Source organism: Suillus clintonianus (assembly GCF_016758775.1).
Source record: "Suillus clintonianus strain FC179 chromosome Unknown DEU56scaffold_65, whole genome shotgun sequence".
Classification (NCBI taxonomy): domain Eukaryota; kingdom Fungi; phylum Basidiomycota; class Agaricomycetes; order Boletales; family Suillaceae; genus Suillus; species Suillus clintonianus.
In genome coordinates, this window is record NW_024539289.1 from 163,475 (window position 1) to 181,007 (window position 17,533).

At 49.6% G+C, this 17,533-nt stretch overlaps 7 protein-coding genes across 7 annotated transcripts; 2 read left to right on the plus strand and 5 right to left on the minus strand.

The window, feature by feature from the left end:
- Positions 1-61: 61 nt before the first annotated feature.
- On the minus strand, positions 62-4,480 carry DEU56DRAFT_818040 (uncharacterized protein). Its single transcript, XM_041353946.1, has 8 exons — positions 3,736-4,480; positions 2,225-3,675; positions 1,961-2,168; positions 1,656-1,772; positions 1,400-1,453; positions 1,261-1,292; positions 1,101-1,163; positions 62-1,014 (listed from the first exon to the last, which is right to left on the minus strand). Exons 1-8 carry the CDS (start codon positions 4,331-4,333, stop codon positions 547-549), a joined length of 2,991 nt encoding a protein of 996 aa, XP_041205841.1. The 5' UTR covers positions 4,334-4,480; the 3' UTR covers positions 62-546.
- Positions 4,481-4,810: 330 nt separating this feature from the next.
- On the plus strand, positions 4,811-5,909 carry DEU56DRAFT_818059 (uncharacterized protein). Its single transcript, XM_041353947.1, has 3 exons — positions 4,811-4,975; positions 5,023-5,107; positions 5,160-5,909. Exons 1-3 carry the CDS (start codon positions 4,815-4,817, stop codon positions 5,844-5,846), a joined length of 933 nt encoding a protein of 310 aa, XP_041205842.1. The 5' UTR covers positions 4,811-4,814; the 3' UTR covers positions 5,847-5,909.
- Positions 5,910-7,964, minus strand: DEU56DRAFT_818065 (uncharacterized protein). The gene is made up of 8 exons (XM_041353948.1): positions 7,881-7,964; positions 7,700-7,829; positions 7,264-7,649; positions 7,138-7,214; positions 7,042-7,080; positions 6,642-6,992; positions 6,196-6,588; positions 5,910-6,143 (listed from the first exon to the last, which is right to left on the minus strand). Exons 2-8 carry the CDS (start codon positions 7,786-7,788, stop codon positions 6,096-6,098), a joined length of 1,383 nt encoding a protein of 460 aa, XP_041205843.1. The 5' UTR covers positions 7,789-7,829; positions 7,881-7,964; the 3' UTR covers positions 5,910-6,095.
- On the minus strand, positions 7,965-10,892 carry DEU56DRAFT_818069 (EF hand associated-domain-containing protein). Its single transcript, XM_041353949.1, has 15 exons — positions 10,744-10,892; positions 10,634-10,692; positions 10,500-10,581; positions 10,301-10,443; positions 10,152-10,253; positions 9,984-10,103; positions 9,836-9,937; positions 9,554-9,783; positions 9,423-9,507; positions 9,227-9,375; positions 8,866-9,163; positions 8,681-8,812; positions 8,558-8,629; positions 8,385-8,509; positions 7,965-8,327 (listed from the first exon to the last, which is right to left on the minus strand). The coding sequence occupies exons 1-15, from the start codon at positions 10,778-10,780 to the stop codon at positions 8,123-8,125; spliced, it is 1,941 nt and encodes a 646-aa protein (XP_041205844.1). The 5' UTR covers positions 10,781-10,892; the 3' UTR covers positions 7,965-8,122.
- A 101-nt stretch (positions 10,893-10,993) lies between these two features.
- Positions 10,994-12,554, plus strand: DEU56DRAFT_818073 (uncharacterized protein). Its single transcript, XM_041353950.1, has 2 exons — positions 10,994-11,143; positions 11,197-12,554. The coding sequence occupies exons 1-2, from the start codon at positions 11,024-11,026 to the stop codon at positions 12,514-12,516; spliced, it is 1,440 nt and encodes a 479-aa protein (XP_041205845.1). The 5' UTR covers positions 10,994-11,023; the 3' UTR covers positions 12,517-12,554.
- Positions 12,555-12,799: 245 nt separating this feature from the next.
- DEU56DRAFT_741550 (ras guanine nucleotide exchange factor domain-containing protein) lies at positions 12,800-16,800 on the minus strand (the record flags this gene model as incomplete). The annotated part of the gene is made up of 8 exons (XM_041348876.1): positions 12,800-12,908; positions 12,960-13,080; positions 13,132-13,257; positions 13,308-13,431; positions 13,484-13,576; positions 13,629-15,599; positions 15,738-16,328; positions 16,390-16,800. 8 exons carry the CDS (start codon positions 16,798-16,800, stop codon positions 12,800-12,802), a joined length of 3,546 nt encoding a protein of 1,181 aa, XP_041205846.1.
- Positions 16,801-17,046: 246 nt separating this feature from the next.
- Positions 17,047-17,461, minus strand: DEU56DRAFT_861141 (uncharacterized protein; the record flags this gene model as incomplete). The annotated part of the gene is made up of 1 exon (XM_041355328.1): positions 17,047-17,461. A coding segment is annotated over one exon (226 nt), but the record flags the coding sequence as incomplete, so codon positions are not given.
- Between the last annotated feature and the right edge of the window lie 72 nt (positions 17,462-17,533).

Below are 17,533 nucleotides of genomic sequence, written 5' to 3' on the forward strand. Positions count from 1 at the left end.
GATTACCTCGTGGCAAAAAACCTCGTGTCACAAATTTCACTCTCCGCATCAACCAATCAAATAACGACATGGACGGCTCTTAATATAATAATATAAACTTGAATACAATCTTGAATACAATCCATTTTATATCCAATGCAAGTCAGGAAGCCCATGCTCCTGTGGCGCTAGGCGCTCTTGTCCTTTGCCCTGTATCATTTTGACATTCGAAGATCTGGACAATGGTCTCTTTAAGTGTCCCGGTCTTCATCATCATCGAGGCCGGCCCGCATTGTCGCTCACATACTGATGGCTGGAACGTGTCACGACATTGTTCATGGAACGACCGGGATGCCAAGTCCAGATAAAGCGCTGGTGACGCACTCCTCAATGTTTCTGGCGCCGCTACCGAGCCGAACCCGTTCAAGGGCTATTTCGATAGCTCGTACGTCGCACCGACTACGCCATGGTTGTGGCAATATTCCGTGCACGTACGCTGCTACATCTGCGTCTAGTTGTGATGAGTGAATACAAGACGCGTCGAAAACGAATAATCCATCAGTCAGCCTAAAATACAAGACATAAAGAATACGTACCACTCGGCTCGCTCACGAGTCGGCTCAGATGCAGATCGTTACACCCTTTGTCGCGACAAACACCCCCACCAGGCACTTCATACTGACATACCCGAAGACCTGGGTCGCTAGCATTGAGTTGTCCAAGGGCGCGCTGCAAGCTTGCAAGCTTCAAAGGCTTGAGATCTGGAACAAAAACAGTCGAACATGAATGAGATAATGATGGTGCACAGTAGATAAGCGAAGCGCGTGATGAGGGTGATGATAAATTAAGTGCATAGCTGGCACTGGCTCGTGATGATGATCTGGATGAATGACTGGCAGTTCGCCGAGGATCTTGACAGGAATCGGCATCAAGAGGCGCTGCACGTAATTGGGATAGAAGTAGAGGGTAGGTCGAGAATGGCGAATCATAACACGGAAAGCTAGTTTGAGAATCTTCCGATTCCTTCTTCGGGACCTGGCATGCCACGCCACCCCCGACGTCAGCATAGATAGGCCTAAATAGGCCTTGCAGCCTCAATGATCGTATAGATCAAGACGCACCTCTGACGACGATGGGCCATCAAACACGCCAGCAGTTTGATGGAACGTTGCACTTGAAGATTCCTATATCCGATTCCGGAACAACAAATGGGGAAAAGAAACAGAAAATAAGAGTCAGGATATACAACACAGTCAAATGAAGAGAGAAAATGGTCCTTGCCCATTTTTCGGAACGTGCTTCCTCTGCCAGTGCTGGATAAGCGAACAAGGTATTAATTTAACAAACGTATGGGGACGATGAGGTCAGCGCGACCGCGGAGAAGTGAGGACATGCTCAACAAAGGAAATGACGTACGAACCTTGGTCTTCGTCGACGGTGCCATCATTAGTGATTGGCTCGAATCCTGCACCCCCTGAGTAGACCCAAGCAGTAATGGCGAGGATCAAAAAATGAAAAAGAGTGACCAGAAAAGGGAATGGAATGAACAGCAAAGATGAGGACAAAATGAAGTATAAATTGAAAAGAAAAAAAAAACAATAATCAAGACCCAGAGGGGGGGACAAACAAAGAAATATATCAGCCGGATGTCGGACTGGTGAAGAACCAGGAAGAACCCATGGTATGCTTGGCTGAGGTTATTTCGCTGCTGGTGTCACCAGGAGCATCTTCCTCAGCGGAAATGACCACACATATATCGGCGCTTTCTTGAACTGCCGTCCCTTCAGTGTGATCTGCAGACCTACATAAGCACCCAGTACACCGATGTGAGAAAAGGAAAGAGAAGGGAAATCAAGGGCGGACGCTGTTCGTACTTAAAAATAGATCGCAGTTGCAATGCGATGCAATGAAATCAATGTCACGACATGACAACGCTATATGAAGACAACACAGGCAGAGAATGATGAAGATTAAGGCGAACCTTGCGTATCTGCCATAACAGCATCTTCAGACGACTGCGCGATCCCAACGTGGCCATTATAGAGCGTGGCGGTGTCCTCCTGTTTGATGGATGCTCCGGAATCACCTTCCGACCTAACCATGACAATGCTAGACGAAGATACAGGAGGATCGGCTGTGAGAGGCCCTGCGGCCGCAGGTTGGATCGCCGGCGTCGCTTTCCCCGACATCTGAGACGTTGGTAAATCATCTTACGAAGGTCAAGCAAGCACAAGGGGGAACGCACTGCGGCAAGCTTTTTCTGCCGAAGTTCTTCTCGTTGAGCAATCATTTGGCGCATCCTTTTGATCTCCTCCTCTTTCTCAACGAGAGCAGCAGGCGACATACCCAAAGAAGCGCTGGCGTTGGCTAGATGCAGATTCGGGGGAGTCGAACGCCCTTCGCCGTTAGCGAAATTATTGGACGAAATTGGCGTCCCATTGCCACCAAAACGTGGAAGGCGCCCAAAAACCATCGGTGAATACGATGGTGGACCGTCATATGGGCCAGTATCACCACCAGTCCCTTCGCCATCTCCATCATCCTCGCTGTCGCTGAGTTCGATAACACATCGTCGCATACCACTCACTCCTGCAAAACTCCCTGTGGTCCGTCGAAGTAGATTGGGATGCGTGTAGCCATTACTCGAATACCCGTTGCCAGAAGAAGCTTTGGAAGGGCCAGGACCGTGGTCAAAATCAACGAAGTCTGCAGCGACTGGTCGCTTGGTACCCCTTCGTTGTAGACCATTGGAATCAAAACCTGGAGTAGAAGATGCGAAAATTGGAGTGGTAGAATTGGAGTAATCAGCCGGCGCGGTGGATGAGGATGCGCCAGAATACGTATCCGAGGATGGCGCAGTGGAATTGCCGGACCAAGGTGGAGCATCAGTCACCGGCGAAATAGTATCGTCTACTACAGACGCTTCTGAAGCAGCCGAATGGAAAGCAGATGGCCCTGTAGAAGAGGCCGATTGCGGTGTGATAAGACCAGCGAAGGCCTGGTCAACTTCCATGTTTTCAGGGCTGGAGTACCGTGCCGGGCGCAAGGATGTTGAGTTGCTACCATTATCTGCAATTTCGTTATCCACAGCAGGAATGCTCTTTAAAAAATCTTCGACAATCTCAGTTGGAGCAACATAAGACATTTCAACGTCCCTGTCCCTCGAAGATGAACCGCCAGGGGAATCAGACTGCTTGGCCTTGCGAGAAGCGAAGACAGCTTTTCGAGCGAGTAGCTCTTGTCGCCGTTGCTGCTCGATCATGTGAAGAGAATGAGACGACGAGTCAGCTGTTGACGGGGATGTGGGCTCCACCTTCACGTCAGTGGGCTCACCCCCTGGCGGAATGCGTAGGCCGAGACGAGCAGATAGTCTGCTATGCGGGCGATCAGAAGCAGTTGCAACTGGGCTGGCCAACTCTTTGTGAGAAGGGATTGTCGGGGGTGGGGGCATCGCTGATGAGGATGAGCGGATTGATTGCGAAGGTGAAGCGGGAATGGAGGACAACATTTCAGGTGTAGGGTATGGAACGAGACCATTGGTATCCAAGTTTGTGGGCATCCGCAAATTAAGTTCGGTGAAAACGTAGAAGACGACATGACGACTAAGGCCGCAGTCGATGAGGTACTCGGGGGGAACACCCCAACCGAGTAGATCCAAGACGATATCTTTTGCGGTGTTATATTGATCCTCGGTCACTGTATCGCAAGATTATAAAAATGATCAGTTAACGTCATCAATGAAAAGCTAATACGAACTGGCCAGCCCTGGCCTGACATGATCTGGGTCAAGTCTATAGGTGGATGTTTCGAGAACAAACGGTTGCAAGAAAGTTGGCGGTGGTGGCTCGTAGATTTCTGATCCGAATGGGGGTTTTGACGCAAAAGGAGACTCGAGGCGAGGTGAAGGCCTATGCCTAGAATTTGACTCGACTGGAGAGGTAGGAACAAGTTTGGAGACGACGGCGTCCTTGGAGGAAGTTTCGAGCCTCCGGAATTTTGGAGGCGGGGACGTGGGCCTTGGCGGGGCGGCGGCTTCTTCTGTATCGCTGATTTCACCTTCCTCTCGGATTTGACCATCTTCAATGTCTAGTATCGGATTAGGAACCTCTTCTGATGTCGATGGAACATTTGCATCTGTCGCGGGAAATTTTGCAGAAGACGCTGAGGGTGTAGCAGTATCCTCTTGACCGTAATCTAAGTGCAGAGTCTGCTCGACCAGAGGACGCTGAGGCAGTACTGGCGGTTGCTCGACAGCCACTTTACGGCGCTTTCTTGAAAGCAAAGCGGCTGCGCGCAAAGACTGGGCGGGATCAACTGAGTCAAGATCCTGCGGTGGGGGGTTGTCGATATCCATAATAGTGCGACTTGAACCTGCGAAAGAAGCTAAGAGACCAGCGATTTCCTGTTTGCTGATTGCAGTTGAAGAAGATACAGGTTCAAGAAAAGGTGGAAAGCGTAATTTGATGGGAATTGTAGGCGCAAGGGGAAACTTTGGTGACACAGTGTTTTGCTGACGTGAGCGACACAAACGCACGGACCCTCACTCTTTTTCTCAGAGACATTGTATTGTTCAAGTGTTTAAATTGGCATGTAATATCGCACAGTACTGCCTCACATTTCTCCAAGAGGGAGTCAACCCCCAGTGCTACTTTGTCACGCTAGGGCCCAACACTATTCTCTGATGTTGCTAACTCAACGCTGTCATACGGCGTCGGTGACCTCACGATAGAATGAAGTGAAGTCACTGGGGGTGTGGGGTTAGGGTTATACAAATGAAAATAATAAGCAATCGATAATACATATTATTATTATTATTATTTTCTAGTCCTTGCTTCATGCCTCTCGACGGACACAGCTACCTGACATCATACGGATGGTCAGGCAAAGGCACAGGCCTTCGCACCGGCGCCATCGACAGGCCCCTTGCCATCCCTCAAAAACGAAACCTCTCCGGCGTAGGCAAGGATCGCGACGAGGCATTCCCCTTCTGGGATCAGTGCGTTCTCTCCCATTCAAATTCTCTAATACCTCATCCATTCAAAGCCTATATTCAGCTGCCACGAAAGCTATCACCATCAAGATAGCAGATGGTGACGATGACGACGATGCCGACGCCGACGATAATGAGGTCTGCGCTTGCGTTTCCTAACCGCATCATCACCCGCTCATTGTATGATTAGGATTCGTTAGGGTCCACGACCCTCCAACTAAAACGTACTGCGACGGGCATCATATCGAATAGAAGACCGCTGTCGGGAACCCCTGCATCCGGAACATCTACCCCAGACTTAGACTCTCACCCACGCATCTCTATAATGACCATTGCGAAACGTGAGGCTGCAAGAAAGGGCTTATACTCTCGCTTTTTCCGTGGGCCAACATTAGCCCCTGATGATCCCAGTAATCTGACATCATCCCCTCCGTCCCCCCTCCATTCTGCCGATCCTACTCCCGAAAGAGAGATCGCTCCTCAGACTGACGTCCCAAGCAAAAAGAAAAGCACAAAGCGGAAAATATCAGAGCACTCCGAGACTCGAGATCAGCGGAGAGAAATAAAACGATTGAAACGGGAGAAAAGGGAGAAGAAAGCAGCGAAGAAGGCAGCAAAAACTGGGACAGAAAAGTCTATACTACACGATCTTGAGACGAAAGACGAACGCAGGGCGCGGAAGGAAGCCAAGAGGGCTTTGAAAGCATTGAAAAAATTGCCTGATAATGCAGGACTTCGAAAACCACCTGGAGATGTAGTCTTCAAGAGCGTCGATCAGCCTCGATCACGGGGACAACATGAAAGAACCGTCGATACTTCTCCTCAGGTTAACGGCCATGCGACTGTGAACGACATAGATACGAAGACGGATCCATAAATTAGCATTTCATCCTTTTCACCATTATCACAGATATACCATTGCACTACTGTAATGACATTCGAGTAATTCTCGTGAAAATAAAACACTGCCCCAGTTTCCAATGATACAAACCAAGGTGCTAATGATTGCGATTTATGTGCAACTATTCTACATGATCCATCATCGTGATATCATACTGACAAAAAGAAGCCAACCACAATCGTGATGCAGAACAACAAAAAATCAGAATGAACATGTACGAGGTCATCAACCTCGCACGCTCCGCCATGCGCTTTGCATAGCGATGCGCCGGGCCTGTATTGCACAGAAATGAGCACGAGATATCAGGGCAACAAGCCAGGCATACCTGATCAAGCGAGATGGAATCTTCCCTGAGTTCCACCCGCTGCCTACCATCGCCATCGTCTTCATCGTCGTCATCAACATCGTACGAGCCTCGACCACCACCACCCCTGATGCCGCCAAACGCAGCCTTGCCACCCGCCAACGAAAAAGGCGTCGAGGCAACAGCAGTTCCAAACACGCTAACGTTCTTCGGCGCGCCGAATGCAGCAAAGTCAGATACGACTTTACGAGGAGGGGACGCCGCCACTGAGGATGGGCTGGTGCTCGGCGTCATAGAAGAATAAGACTTTTCTGGTCTAGAAGGAGTATGGGGTGAATATGGATATGAGTACAAACTCCGGTTCGCAGTCTGTCGTGCGATGAGATACTTTTCCGTGAAACGCGTGCCTTGCACCTTTGAAAATGACAGGCGTTAGCTCGTGAAGGAAACGTAAGTGCACGACGCACCCTCTTCAACTGCGATTTCGCCTCATGCAGCGATGCGGCGTGAGTGAAGACGGCAACGTTATGCATAGCTTCAGGAGACTCCTTGTAGATGCTTTCGATCACCACTTTCTTGGTGCTTTCATTTCGGAGGAGTAACTTCTCGTGCAGTTCACGAGCGACATCATCGACGCTTTCATTGTTCCCTAGAATTCGCTGTGCGACGGCATGCCCCACCTCTCGAACAAGGCGCTCCATATCGAGGTTTTCCAACACACTGCCTACGATCGCATGCGAAAGGAGATCAGCCGTCGTGAGTGGGAGCATGAGCCCAGACGTGATGGTTGTAATTGCTTGGTAGAAATCTGTCGCATACTGAAACATATCTAAGTACCTGTGACAAACAAGCAACGACGACCCATACCGAGTAACCACTAAGCGCCGGTTCGCATGCAACAAAGAACTAGGGAAACCGGTGATCTAAATCATTGACCGTTAGACAGTATGTAATAAAACGTACCAGCGTGATGCCTCGGCTAGCCATTTCGCGAACCAGTTGTAACGGATCGTGTCCGTCTGGAGAGCCCTCGTCGAATCCTGCCAACGATTAAGTACATCGCTCGACCAGCTAGATCACCATACTCACCATCTCCATACTCTCCTATTCCATGCGGTGGCGCATCAGCAATCAGGACGACCATCTTACTCGCATGCTCCCTCCAGTCCATATGGAGTGCTTCTGCGAGCGCAGCTGTCACGGCCTCCGGTCCATCACCACCCCCAGAAGCATAAAGCCCCGCAAGGTCCCGATGCACCTTGCTGATATCAGATGAAAACCCAAAGTTCTTGACAACATATGTATGATCCTGTGGCGGATGGTCGCGGAATGCAACAAGGCCGACGCGCAAATCTTCTTGCGATTGTAGCTTCCCCGATTCAAAAATATGTGCACAAATCTCCTCGATGTTCTTCGTTGCAGAGGAGATGTAGCTTCCTTGGCTACCCGTACAGTCTTGCACAAACACCAAATCGCTGTACACGGGTGAACATGACGGCTGGAATAGAGTCTTGCAGACACGTACAGCATCTTTCTTCCGTCATAGTATTCTTGACGGTGAAACGGGGGTGTCGGCTGCGTTGCGTTGGCATCAAAATCCATGTCTTCATCCATTGCGAGTAACGGTATTATGTAGTTGGTTCAGATGGGAGCTCCTGGGAATATTTCTGGATGAATACTTGGTCTGTTTTCGTGCTCCTTGTTACCTGAGAGGTGGTTAAAAGAGTTGTTGAGGATCCAACCTGGTAAACGTTTACAGCTTCTGGAGAGAGGGCTTCTTGTGTGCAGTTCCAGGCGACATCCTGCAGGCATCTCGGATCTGAGCAATCGGACATCGGATCTTGTCTGTATAACTAACCCAGCGCCCAGGACACTAATCTAGGATTCATCTGCACGAACTCAACCGTAAAGTAACTCTATGTAATAGATATGCAATATGCGAAGATAATCAAGGGTCCCTTCTACCCAACAGCCATGTAGCCCAAGGTGTTGTCCAACTAGGAAGAATCGCCACACCTGGTCGCGAGAGACTCCTGAAGAGCATCACCAGACCCGCACTGACGCCCCCTAGTAGCGCAGTAAACGCCACGTAAACACGCAGCCGTTCTGAGGCTGTCATCGCACGATCTGCCCCTCCGGGTATTGCCGCGTGACTAAAAAAAAAGGTGGTCAGCAGGCCTTCAGAAAACAAAAGAGCAGGAACGACTCACGGGCTCATGGCAATGCTGCATATTGCGTGGAAGACGTCTGCGGTCTGTCCCGTCTTAACGCTGACAGCGACAGGCACCTGGAGACCGAGCCGTCTGCAATATACGTCGGGCTGAACTTCGTGTCTCTGCGATGACATCAGAAAGGAACTGGTTCTAGCGAGATATATTCAAACCTGTTGTGCAAGATCCAAGTCTGACTTTGTTGCAACGAATAGGGTCGGTGTGTGATCGAGATTGTATTGTTGCTATAATCGAATTTTGGTCAGAATCCACGTTCGAGGGTCAAAATAACTCACCCGTAGATTACTGATGTAAGAGAACGAGTTAGTATCACTGGAATCGTGCACGTAGACTATGACATCGGCAAGATCCGTCTTCTTCGATGCTCGAAGCGTTTCTGCCTCATATTTAGATCCGAATTCCTGAAGCTAAAGACAATTGCAGTCAATTACCCACGTTCCAAGTGTTGTTAAGACCTTACCACGAGATACTTTTCTGACCCATCAATATCCACCGCGTTAACTACGCTCACCATCTTACTAGTTGGCTCATAGGACTCGCGAAATGGCTTTCCAGCGAATGACCGCAGTAAAGACGTCTTGCCTGAACCGGCCGCACCACAGACATAACATAAGAAAACGTTGCGGGTAACTTTGCCTTTCCGACGGTCAAGTTTGCGGGGACGTGTCGTTAGTAGTGCGGAAGTGCGTTGTTCATCAGGGTATCCAAGATAGGCAAGGTATGCGAGGGTGGTTTTATGATCTAAGAGAGTGGTCATACTGGCACATAAGGACAGGTGCATAAGCAGTGCTTTCAACAGGTAGTAACCCCAAAACACAGACCTCCATTGAGCGAGCCAACCTTGCAAAGTGACCGCACCTTTATCATCCACGAGGGTTGTGTCCGGGAATTTTTGAGTTGCCCATGGATTCCCTGGGGAAGTACTGAACAGTTCTTCCAATTCTGTGCCGTTGAGTGCACCATCTTGATCCTAGATATACATGTGAGTGACATAAAGGTACGTTTTGATGCCCAAACCTTGTCGAAAGTTTGAAAGATTTCGGTGAAGAACTGATATCCTTGGGGACTCAGTTCAACAGAACAGTCATGGGGCACGTCGAATCTGTAAGATCCATCAATTTGGGAGCTCGCGAAAATAAATTGCGTACTTTGGGAGTAGGAACGGCTCAGTGAGTCGCAGGTCTTCTGCATAACCGAATTTGCGTAGAACAGTCCATGTTGTCTCCAGCCTTCCGCGTTGAATGAATATCGTATGCAGGAACAAAAATCCAGCCTCAGTCAACCCATTGTCTCGCACGCCTTCCTCTGCATGTTCGCGAACCATATCCTTGATTCCTTCAAGCTCCTGGAGTTGTAACGGCGCGTCAAAGCATTTTCGCTACCAGCTTCCGTGTTTAGCACTTCCAGATGCCAAGAGGTGAAAAGCATACTTGGAATTCATTCAGCTCTGCGGCATCCAATACACCATCCTTGTTCGAATCGCAGAGCTTGAATATTCGTTTCAAGGCGCTGACGCAAGCGGGTTTCAGGACCTGGAGAACTTTAGTTGAGAACCTACCACGAGCTGTCGGTACGTACATGATCCCTGGAGTCATAAAGAGGAGCAGTGGGATGTAAGACCGCTTTCTGAGCAAAGTAGAAGACCTCCGACACGTTCAGCGGCATCTGAGCGGAGCATTCGACGCATGTCTCGACTTCCTAGGTGATATTATTTAGTTTGAGAATATCACAAGAAATTTGACATGCCTTGAACTCATTCATGATGGGTACGATCTCTTCTTCAAGGTCTTCATTAGTGACCTCGCCGCCTCTTAGGTCGATCTTATTTCCGACGAGGATCACAGGAACCTGAAAATATTGTTAGGCTGATGGAAGGAAGCTAAGACGAAACGAACGTTGACGCCTAATTGACGAAACAAGGGAAGCCAATACGTCGGTATTCGATCAAATGAGTGAGGGTTGTCGATTGAGTATACTACGCAAATAACATGCGCTTTGCGTACTTCCGATTCGAGATGCTGTCGGTCTTGTGGGCCAGCTTGTATCGTAATTTGAGAAATGCACGTCTTGACTTCATAAAACTGTGGTTCATACCTCCTGAATCGACAATATAAGTGGTCACGTTCTCTGGGGTCACCTCCGGTGGAATAGTGACCTCCGGAACGACATGTTGAACCTGGTATTGAGGCCATTAGTAGCGTAATTACGCGTGGAAGAGGAATTCATACATTTGCAACGAAAGCTTCCTTGATGAGAGAGGTGACAATGGTACTTTTACCAACACCCTCTGCAAAGACTGCATCAGTACACGCGGTGAATAGTGGGGATAACAACGCACCGTCTCCTACAAGCAAAATGCGGACATCCCTCCTCATGACCCTCTCAAAAGAAGAGGTAATAAACCTGACTCTGCTTCTGTGAGAAGCCTTAGCTAGACGTTGACGATGGACGTGAACAATGAAACTGCCAGTGTACTTAATCCCTCCCTGTTTGGTAGTGGCCTTAGCTGTCTCGGCACGGATCGGCACTGTGTTCTTATGTAAGCACAAGCAGCCCTTTTATGGAAGTCCGTACAGGACCGAGACCAACTTGAAGGCGCCTCTTACCCACAGAACGCTATGACTGTCGAGGCCCCTGGTCTCATCCTTCCAAGCGATGTCCTAGTCATCATAATGGAAAGCCTTGGTATAGTAGAACTGGTCAATTTCTCTTACACCTGCAAATTCGTAAACCTCTTGGTAAATTTTATTTTTCTCCCATAATTGATATCTGATTGCGCCCATAACTAAAGGTCCACGAGTTTGGATGGTCGCTCTACCTCAAATACAACGTTCGTCCGTCATTCACGTTGCAGCCGGCACGCAGAAGCTGGTCTTCTTTTGATCAAGTTCGATACAATGTTGCGTCTGACCGCTGCTGGACTCGGGCCAAGTTTAACGCGCGACCATTATCACATCCCTGGCGCAGTAAACTTCAGCCTATAATTGCCCTGTCTGCTTCCGTATTGCTAGTTGCTGCTGGTCACACCATCTACGCATATCGTATAACCGACTCTTCCTCGCTCAATGATGGTGCTCCTGGGGTCTTATACGAGGGCTCATATTCGTTCACAGACCGGCGGGAAATCACAAGCATCACCTTTATTCCCGATGGTCATTCGGAAAGGACAGTAGCTGTCGGGTTCGAAGACGGACATATACATCGTGTATTTCTTCCTCAGGAGCAACCCAACAATAAGCCATTCTCACTGACCATCGAACGCGATTCCCCTCTCGGATTGCGCATCATCGATCTAGTAGAGAGCCTGACATGCTCAGATGACATGCTCCTGTCTCTATCATCTTTCGGAACAGCAGGCCTCTGCAACTTATCTTCAGATTCGCCGCTCGTCAGCGCCATAAACCTGGATTGTAGATCATGGTCCAGTTATATCTGCATGAAATCCTCCACGCCGTTTACGGCATTTGGCACGACATCCCCGAATCCTCTCGCCGTTCACGCCGTAACGCCTTCCGAACTATCTCCTGAACCATTTGCCATCCTGCATTCCACACGCGAACGTTCCACTGCAGTGTACGATATAACGGACGCGCCACCATCTGCACCATGGGGATCCTCAAAACAGGTCGTCGTATCCGGGTGGTACGATGGCGCTGTTCAGGTGCATGATATGCGCTCAGGCCGGCGTGATTCAGGGGTGACGGGCACTCCTGCCCCCTTGCGTCCCATGCTCACGTTCCGTGACCCCTGGTCTGATGAGCCCATCTATTCCGTGTCATGTGGAGGCGGTTCTTCAAGTTTTGTTGCAGCAGGCACTGCCCGTCACAGCGTTGTTGCATTCTGGGATGTTCGCCGTCCCACAGAGGGATGGAGTGTACACGCTCCAGGCAACGACTCATCTCCAGTCTACTCCCTGATACTCGAGAGCTCTCGTCTTTTTGGCGTTACGCAAAGTCGACCATTTGTGCTCGACTTTGGGCTAGGTGTGACTAAAGAGACATACCCCTTCCTACCTTCTTCTTCTTCCACACGCTCCCAGCATGATCCCCTCAAACTAAAGAAGAACGGAGTCGGATATTGCGTCACCCAATACAATCACAGCCGTACATAGACAATACCTTCCAAGTTATTTACCATCTTGTTCGTTCATGTTGAATTTCATTTATTTTTGTGGTCAACACAACACCGCTGCATATTACAGAGCTGGATAAGGGTCGAATTAGCTAGAGGTTTCCATGCGTGCGTGGGAGTACAAAACAGCAAAAATATGACTCAAAATGCAATGAATGGGCACGGGTTGGGGGAAATGCAAGAGTGATTATAGAATAAACAAGGACAACACCAAGGACAGAAGACAGAACGATTCCGAACAGACATGGAATGAAGAAGCAACATTAGGTAGATGTGGGTGGTTGTGCCTGTGAGCGTGTCGCCCAGTTGAACAATTGCCGCATATCGCTGGGAGGAGGTGTGTCGGCAGGTTGTTTTGGCTCAACAAGCAGGCTATAATGGCCAATTCAGCGAACGTTCATAGAAGCTGTGGACCTCACAAACCTTCGTCTATAGAGATCCTGAAGGTCGCCGTGGTGCTTAGAATTCTCAAATGCCATCTGCAGGTATTCCTGCACCTCCGGAATTTTCTTAAGATTATATGGCACTTGAAAACGTTGCATGTCTGAGAATAAATCTTGAGTCAAGAAATCCACAGTGATTATAGGTTACGGACCTTGAACAATTCGAGCTAGCTTGTGGTACTTGTTGAAATTAAGAAGTTTCTTCCCTGGTGCATTAGGGGACTCGCGGTATGACGGGTTTCCCTCGCGACAGAAAGTTACATCGGTCAAGTAAAGACCTTCACACTGGTCAACACAATAGAACTTTCAGATAAAAGCACTGTCGTACCTAAGAATGGAACTGCTGGAGGGGCTATGTTGCGAAGCCTACTTCGGTACTGATGGTAGTTCCGCCCATGATCTGCTAATCGACGCAAAGAGTCCAACTGCATTTTACTCTTTTGTGGAACACCCTGGAAAATTTCCTATGGATAACACGATGGGGTGAATATGAAGGATGCTTACTAGCCAAGTCTGATGAAGCCGAGATATCGTGGAAGATTCAAGGGCCGCTAGGATGGACCGAGGAGTGCTGAAGTTGTGCAATGAAGTACATCGCTGAAAGGCAACAGTCGGTTGAAAGAGAAACAACAATTTCGTATTCACTCACATCGGCAACTTTGAGAAAGAATTTCACGAGTAACGTCCGCTTCTTGATATCGTGCTCGTTCAAGATGTTCTCGGCCACCCATCCCGTGATGACTGTGCTTAGGGAAGAAACAGCTCTGACGTTGACAGGGGGTTTTGTACCCTCCTGTCCCGTCTCAAGAACCTCCTCGGGCTGGATCGCGCAGTACAAGTCGCATTCCATGATCGTCAGTTGTCTCGCCAACTCTAGAGCGTCAAAATCAGTAATGGCAACAGTGTCGAAATTCTTTCCACGAAGTGTGCCAAGCAACGCCTTCGTCATCGTTGGTCGTGGAACCTCGGACGGTGAATATGACGGAGGATTGATTGACATGCCAGGATCGCGGACACGTTCACTCTTTGGGCTCACAAGACTGGTATTGGAGTCTTGCCGCATGGAAATTAAATCGAGAATCCGCTGAGAGGGCGCAGGGAAATAATGTAGGAGCGCATCTTTTGTGAATGATGAAAGATGCGAGAGAGCGACGTCGTCAACCCCAGGTCGCCAGTACATCTCCAACCACGTCTTCACGAAATTGGATACGCGCAGTCGGATTGGGATGCCCTTGTGCTGCTGCCAAAGCAACATTTCATCTTCTGAAAGATTGGATGGAGGCATGATATTGTAGCGGTTGATGAGCGCTTCCACGAGTGCAAGGGGAGTAGAGAAAAGGCGGAAGGTGAGGAAGAAGACTGCTGAGAACGCAGGATCTACAATGCTGTCGTGGGGTGTCATCCTTTCGAACAGCACCTCCATTGTCGCTGCCACCAGGTGACCTTCATTGTTGTAGACGACATCGTTTGTAGAGTGGTCATGACCAAGAGGATCACGCTTCACTTGTAGTGTGACAGGAAGCTCATCGTTTATCAACCGCTCCTCAAATGCGTCAATGGTCTGGCGATCCTGTTGTTCGTCCGCATGTTCATCATCAACTACCGGTGAAGGCGATGATATAGGCTCCATCGGCTTCACCAAGTCGGGGTCACTCATAGATAATAGACCGCCTTCTGGTGTTGTCGGCTGAGTCTCCTGTGAACCGTCTGATGAATCAGAAGTTGCCGTGACATTGGACGTGTCTGAAGGTCTGCCTCGGTGGCCAGGAGCATTGGGGGTGGGAGAAGCCGGTGTCAGAACCTGTATAGTGAGATCATTTTCGTCGATGCTGTTGTGATACAAACTTTGAGCCGTGGACAAGCTGAGGGCCTGCGTTTGACCAGTCCTACGAGAAAATTTGCTTGGGGTGAACGGCGCCGGGTCCGAATCGGACGTTGTAGGTATTTGGATGATGAACTGTCTTTCTCCCGAAGCCCTATTCAGGCAGATTTTGACAGCCGAAACGCAATCTGCGCCCGCTTTACATGCCGCTGTAGCGGATCGTATCAGGGATGCCTTTTCGGATTCCTCTGTGAGGTCGGGAGGAAGGGGCACCGTGAGTAACCGCACGGATTCGGCAAGGGAGCTAGTGACAGTATACAACCTCTCTTTTGCGGATTTCAAGTTCCCAATCTTGTGAGATGGGATTTCCGGATGCCGCATGACAGCTTCGACGATAGTGAGCAACTTGCACACCATCTCCACCACTTCTCGCACGAGATCATACATCTGACCCGTGCTGGAAGCATGTGATGATCGTGAATGAGAGTGTGCATGGCCGATGAAGGCGGCAATAGTGGATAGATACTGATCATGGGTAAATTTCAGAGCCTCCATCACCTCCGAAGATGTCGAGGGTCCTGATGGGAAAAGAGGCATTGCTGGTGGCTTCGGCGACTCGGCAGACGAAAATGACGAGGACGATGAAATGCTACTGATGGATGGCATGTCGGCTTTATGCTTTCCAACGACACGCTCATAGACGAGATACTGATCCTTCTTCGACCGGGATAGTACCGTTCTGTGAGGCAGGAGGGGAGCAACGGAAGAGTCCGAATCTCGATATGCAGCTAATCTCCGCTGCAACCTCAGATCTCCCAAGCTTTTGGTCCGCGGGGCTGTCTTCTGCAGGGCGCCATCATGCGAGTGTAGTTGTCGGGGAGTTGCTAGACGAGACGACAGACGAGATGGAGTGACAGGATCGGATGATGCTGGGACTCTGTCATCAGTTTCTGCAGGGCTCGCTTGCCCCTGTAGGCCAGGCGAGCTAGCGATAGCTTCTTCGGTAGCCTGCTGACGCCTTTCCGGCAAGTCGATGCCACATTGCACAGCAACAGCAAGAAATCGCCGCACTTGTGAGAAGACCTGGCCGCCCAATTTCAACATCCCCTCGATTTCTGTCTCCCGTGAATCTTCATCCTGCGCCTCATCCGATGCCTTTTTAGCTTGTGATACTAGGGCTGCAAGGACGGACAGAATCTGTTTCCGCTCCTGAGCGAGGGAGGGGAAGCGCTTTAATAACGGTGCCTCCCTAGGTAAACACTCTGTCGACGACAGGATGTACCGCACACAGGATATGATACAGGCAGTGGAAGGCTGAAAATGAGCGATGCGGTTGGAACGAACTGCACTCTGGAGGAGGGATAGGCTGTGCAAAAGATTGACCATAAGAGGAGGACAGTATGATGTTATGTCCGATCCAAGAGCTTCAGTGACCAACGGTCTGTGGTCCTTTCGCGAACCACGTGAGGGGGCGCTAGCCCAAGAAGCCGCCGATACGGCGGACATAGTATGTCCGTGGCGAGATGCCTGATGCAACCGAGACAATGTTGTTAATAATTTTAAAGTGCATGCTTTTATAACGACATACAGGTGATTGAGGTAGGTCTTCCTCCGTCAGTGAAATTACTCTTTCATCAGCACTGACGTAATTGCTGGGGAACCATCCCCTCTGACCGTTGATCTCACCATCCCACCATCCACTCGAATCCCGATTTAGGACGTGAATCACCTGCCCAGCTCGGAACGAAAGACAAGTTGCATTCTGGTGTTGAGGGTGAAAGTCATGTAATGCAAGAACGAATTCCGGAGAAGGAGAGACGCGAACAGTCTCATCTGACTGGCTTGCCAAGGGATAGGGAAGGGTGCGGGGTGACTTCTCGGAATCAGGCAGGTTGAGCGAAGATGAGGAAGCAGAGGAAGATGATGGACCGGGGGAGTCAACAGATATGGAGGATGAAGTTGACGCGGTGGACCCACTCCTCATCCGGGTAACGGACATATTTAAGTTCATCAGATTTGGAGCGGAGGTATCATTTGGTCTTTTCAAATTGCTCGTATCACGGGCGACGTCTGTATTTATGTGAAGATGAGCTGTAGGCATGTCTTTTGCGGGCCGACGCTCGGGGTGGCCGAGGGTAACCAGTAAATTTGTGGGCAAGATATTATCACCGCGTGGTCCTAGCGGCTGCAACAGTTGCGGGTGATGTATGGCTGATAGCCATAAACTGCAAGGTCACTGACATGGATCCACGAACAAGGAATAAGAAAGAACACGCACAGAAATGTCAGCTCACTCGCACGACAATCCGAGCGCCTTCTGCTAAACGATTGAGATCGCTCACAGGACCAAGGTTGCGCCAGGCGTTTTGATACCAACAAGAAAGATAGGCTCAGGGTGGAAGCAAAACTAACCAAGATGAAGGAACAGAGCGAATTAGAATGAACAGACCGATAGAGCCGCCAAAAGGTATGAACGCCGGAGAGGAGGAGAAGCAAGACCAGCCCGGGCCAGTAATACAGCAAACCAAGAAACGAAAAAAGGTAGAGTTACAAAGTTAGAATCGTAAAACTGTCGTGGACGCGTTAAAGCACTGGCGGGATATGTGGCGTCAACCCGTTCAAGTAGGCTATACCGGCGTGTAATTTCAAGGACTGAACGGAACACACTTGTGCAACAACACAACCAAACAACGCGTTCTCTTTTGTCGCGTAGATCTTTTCTTCACCACGCC